This window comes from Musca autumnalis, unplaced genomic scaffold (assembly GCF_047663935.1).
Source record: "Musca autumnalis isolate F117 unplaced genomic scaffold, ASM4766393v1 scaffold_5, whole genome shotgun sequence".
NCBI classification, from domain to species: Eukaryota; Metazoa; Arthropoda; class Insecta; order Diptera; family Muscidae; genus Musca; species Musca autumnalis.
Genome location: NW_027412088.1, coordinates 165,823,421 through 165,828,831, shown reverse-complemented (window position 1 = coordinate 165,828,831; position 5,411 = coordinate 165,823,421). Strand labels below are relative to the sequence as shown.

General features: G+C 33.3%; 1 protein-coding gene across 1 annotated transcript; it reads right to left on the bottom strand.

Moving 5' to 3' along the window:
* Positions 1–2,609: 2,609 nt before the first annotated feature.
* Positions 2,610–3,228, bottom strand: LOC141386820 (uncharacterized). Its single transcript, XM_073955729.1, has 2 exons — positions 3,090–3,228; positions 2,610–3,022 (listed from the first exon to the last, which is right to left on the bottom strand). Exon 2 carries the CDS (start codon positions 2,925–2,927, stop codon positions 2,610–2,612), a length of 318 nt encoding a protein of 105 aa, XP_073811830.1. The 5' UTR covers positions 2,928–3,022; positions 3,090–3,228.
* Positions 3,229–5,411: the final 2,183 nt, after the last annotated feature.

The following is a 5,411-nucleotide window of genomic DNA, read 5'->3' as shown; positions in this document are numbered from 1 at the left end:
TCTATCCATTGCACGATGGGGCCAATGATAGGTTTTCGAGGCAACAAATCACTGGGGCATGCTAGACCTTCCAAATTTTGTACAGATGTTTATAATGGGCTTAGAAACTAATACGCCAAATTTGGTTCATATCGGTTCATATATACATATAGCTCCCGTATATATGTTCGCCCGATTTCAAGCAATTGATGGACCAAACACGCAAATTCTGCCCTATTTTTATGCGATTTGGAAAATTCCACGGAATTAGGACTGCAAATAAGTTTGCCAAGTTATATTGAAATCGGTTCAGATTTTGATATTGCTCCCATATACATTTTCGCCCGATTTTAGGTATTCGGGCACCAATCCCGCTATGTATGTCCAATCTTGATGAAATTTTAAATGTGTGACGGATTTTGATCTAGAAACATTTTTGACAAATCATATTGAAATCGGTTCAGAATTGGATATAGCTCCCATATATATGTTCGCCCGATTTCAGGCAAATGATTGACCAAGCATGCAAATTCCATCAAATTACAATAAAATTTGGAAAATGTTACGGAATTCGGACTATAAATAAGTTGTCAAGTTATATTGAAATCGGTTCAGATATAGAAATAGCTCCCTTATATACATATGTTCAAATTTCATGGTTTTGTCTGTGGTCTGTTATAAGTTAATAAAAAAGGTTCCAAATTTAGTAAAAATCGGCTAAGATTCCGCCACAAAAGCCAAGTTTGTCTGCGATATCTTTGAAATTATATATTATTATATACGTCTTTTAAATTTTTCCGAAATCCAATTGATAACATTAATGGGTTTCCGATTATTCTCCAACCAAAACATAAAAATGCCCATATTTTTTAATTTTATTACGACAACTGAAATCAGATTTTTATGAAAAGGCGCAGCTGGGCGCAGCTAATTTTTTCACAAAATGATAGTACACATTAATACCTTTCACCACATATATATAATATCCTAGATCTACCTAGATCTCAAAAGTTATACTCCAGAGAACACATGGATAACAAAGCAAAATACTCCAAAAAAGACATAACATCTTAACTCAAAAATACATTTACCACACATAACATTTTTATTATTTGTTAACATTATCTTATTTTACATACCCATTTAAGATCTTTCCATGTTTAAAAAATATAAAAATGTTGAAATGTTCTTTTTGGCGCCTAAAATGCTTTCACTACTTATTTATAATGAATGTCGGAAAATTATGCATAAGAAAATATGTCACCATTGCCAGATCAGTATGTCGCAATGTGATGTTACCAGATTGATTTATTTTTTATTTTTAGTGATTTAGAGTGTTGGCAATCGAAATCCGTTATTATTTTTTTTTAAATTGTTCACTTCAAAAATTGACTTTTTGCCTCAAAAACCTGCTATTGGCCCCATCGTGCATTGTCGCAAAGTTGTTACACCTAAAATTGTGAAAGGACCCTAATTATTCAATTTTAATTAAGGCTATTTTATGGTGGAGGGTATAAAAAGTTCGGCCCGGCCGAACTTAACAACTTTTTACTTGTTTTAATATACTTTTGTTAAATGGAGCGTAAGTACAAAAGTTCTGTAATGTCCAGTCCAATTCTTTCTCGACAAATTAAATTGGACTTTCTAGATTACAAATAATCAACTTTTGGCTACAACTATCCGCTACTCTTGCTGATAAATGCATTGAAAATGTAGCTTAAATCCTCAAAATACCAAAAATCGGTCGGTACATGTATATGGGTGTTATATTAAAACGTTGACCTATGTTCGCAATGCAAAAATTCTGCTTATTTGGTCTGAAAATATCAACAAAGTCCTCAAAATTCTAAATATTAGGAGGTACCGTTATATGGGGACAATATCAAAACGTAGATCTAAGTCAAAAATTTTTGGAGGTGAATGGGAACTCTAAATACCAAATTACACCTAAATTGGGCGAAAAATTTAGCTTAAATCCACCAAAATGCTGAAAATCGGGAGGTACCTAACAAGGGGTAAAAAAAACGAATCCGAATGTTTAGTATTTCCTGTATGGCCTTGTATTTTTCAATGCATATTCGAAGATTACTCCTTAAGACGTTTGCGGGGGTCAACTTTAGAGGAGTTTGTTTGTCTTTTTCCCTTTTTTTTCTATGGTATAATGCTTTTCTTATGGGTGAATGCGCGGCACATGTTAGCTCACTACTTTTAACAGGTTTTAAAGGCAGCATCTCAGGTAACACCACGGTAAGGTAAGTGCCACTTGAGATTAAAGAGGGAATAAGATAGGTCCTGGGCTTTGCCGGTCAGGGCCATTGCTTGGTATCTTTCATCCCCAACGTCAAGCCAAATTGGGAAAGTAAAGCAACAAATGCAAAAAAGTTAAAATTTGTTCTTAATTCTCATTTTTTAACCAAAATGTCGAGTACCTATGTAGGCTAAGCAAAGAATTCCTATTCACTTAGAAGCCGAAATGCTTAATAATATACATGTGTATGTGTCGCACATTATTTTTGTGTTCAGTAAATGTAGACTGACTTTTTAACGATTTTCCAAAAAGCTGTAAAATACCCCAAAATAAAATTTCTTCATTAAAGTATTTTTTATTATCAATTTCTATTTTCACACTGCTACATAATGGTACAGCAACAAATACAATCTTCACGTCTGCGTTCATCTTCAACGATAATGGTGGCAGGTGGTGGGACACGATTTGTGGTGTGGATTGGAACAATAAAAATTGGTCGGCGATGATGATGCCGATGATGGTTTGGATGATGAAAAAACCCGTGGTGTGGATGATGATGGATACCACCATGGTGGTGATGATGCATACCTCCATGGTGATGGGACATCATGCCGTGGTGATGATGCATACCACCATGGTGATGATGTCCTCCGCCGTGGTGATGATGTCCTCCTCCGCCAAAATGATGACCGTGTGTCATTTTAAATGTTTATTTTCTTTTTCGTTTATTTGTTTTTTTGTTCCTCTCTCCTGTTCTTCTTCTCCCTCTCTCACGCAATTTTGCGAAGATGTTGCCTAATTAAAAACAAATTTGTTACTGATGTCTTATGTTTGCAAAATAAATTGTTGATTATTTTTTTGCCTTTTGTTCACAACATTGCTTTATTTCATTTATCTACAAAAGTTCTGAAGTACTTGAATGAAAAGTCGATAAGCATACGTTTTGAAAATGGTTATCTAGTCTCCACGCGTTAAATTCAATGGCGTTCACATGAAATTAGTTGCCTATTCCCCGATTAGAGCTGGTATTTCTAGCTTAATGTGATTTTTTTCTTATTAATATTATTAACAGCTCATAAAGTGTTCTCTGTTAGCATTTAGGAGAAAAATTTAAAATATCTTTTTTGTGTGATTAAATAAAGAGCAAAATGAGAACGATTTTTTTAATTAATTTCTCGTGAGAGTTTTGTTTATCTTTGAGTATATCTGAGTTCGGGATTTTACTTGATAAAATACACACGCTTTATCGGGCACGATATAACGTCTCATGTATCAACATATCATATGGGTGAAATGCCCTATTAACGTTTTGTGCATAGCGCTAAGGTGTGCTACATCCAAATTAAAGAAATATCAGACCAAGTAACCAACAAAACAATTTATCAAATTTTGTAACAGACCAGCACAGATTTGCTGCTGTGAATGTAATAACCGTATGTTGCTATGAACCATTATAATTAATAATCCACTCCGTGCTAATCTGTAGACAGTAGACCTTCTCAAGGTTTTCTAAAAAAACTCATCCCCAAAATCTACTATAAGTAGATATAAGTTTCTCTCAATGTCTCCATTTCATTGCCGTGTGCTCATTATTACCATGGGCATTTTCTATCCACGGTAATGAAAAAAGGAACACGAGAATGACATTTTTAATAAAAATTTGAGATTATACAATCTATGATAATTATTTAATAAATTTATTATAGAATTATTAAAGATATCATCTAATACAAAATGGCACCCTCATAAAAAATTGTTAGAAATGCCGAGGAAAAAATGATTTTTGAAAAATCCTTAAAATCTATAAATAAACATGGCCCATCGCTAATTAATGCATAAAATAGTCTTATACAACAATATCAGCCGAAAAATATTTAATATTTAGACCCATTTACGAACTTTGTCGTCTTCGACTCCCAAAAACCTGTCATTTTACAATATTCACCCATATTGCCTAATATTATCTAATCATAAACAGAGCTATGAGGTTGTAAAATATTTCCACCCTAGTAAACACAACCTATAGTACAAAGCTCTGTTTTAGTGAAGGCCATCGTTCCAAGTCTTTACACAATTAAACATTCTTGCTGCCACCTAATTAGCATATATGTATGCTATCTTCCTGACAAAGTGTGATATGTGAACCTATTTTAAATAATAATATATTTTATTAGGCTTTAAGGACTTTAATAAATAAATAAAATTAAAATAGCTACCAAATAAACAATCGTCTAAAATTGCTTCCATAAATTGCCAGCTAACTAACCAGAATGACCCACCACAATAGCAAAAGTAGCCATTAGGCAATAAAAGAAGAATTTCACTATTAAAGGCTTTTTAAGGCAAATTAGTGTCGAACACGCACAACTTTGCCAATTTTAATAAATATTTGCACTTAACTGTAAGGCGTTATTCAAGCTAATTTTCAAAAGAATAGAATGTGGAATGAATGAAAAGGAAATGTAAATCTGCTATACAAATTTTCACATTATTTAAGAGTTTTTATTTATTTATTTTAATCTTTATGTCGCCATAAAGATTTAAATTAAAAAATAAATAAATAAAACAAGTAAAAAAGCGTTAAGTTCGGCCGGGCCGAACTTCTTATACCCTCCACCATAAAATATTCTGAACTAAAACGGAAATAACTATTTTCTATCATGTCCACAATTTGAGGCGTGTGGACTAGGCCGGGGCGATTTGAAAACCTTCATGAGCCCTTCGCGTTTCTGATTCCTGGAATTGAACTGAGCAAAAAAAGTCCACTGGACCATATACCTACCGTGAAAATCGAGCCTCCCGATTTTGACTTTAAGTTTTTTATTGACGTTTTTTGGATATTTTGGCATATAACAGCCAAACCATTGAGATTTTCGATCCACCACAAAGACAAAAATTGTTGCCAAGACAGTAATTAAAAACTGTCTAATACATCGCAAAAGCATTGGAACGCTCCTTCAGGCAGTTTTGACCTTGAGAATGTGCAAACTTTTCGGAAAATGTCGATAAAAGGCATTGTGCCATAAAATTTGACCATAAAATTATTTAAGCGTTCAGATGCAAAATTCTATCGTGTTGGGATCCATGGACAACCAAAATGTCCTTAGTTCGTTTGGGCAACTTCGTTTTATTTTTTTATAACGGTAAAAATATTGAAAATCTGGGTTTCTTACATTTTTAAATT

Bases quoted from the DNA above. Each gene is read 5' to 3' on its own strand.
- LOC141386820 (XM_073955729.1), bottom strand. From the start codon at position 2,927: ATGACACACGGTCATCATTTTGGCGGAGGAGGACATCATCACCACGGC.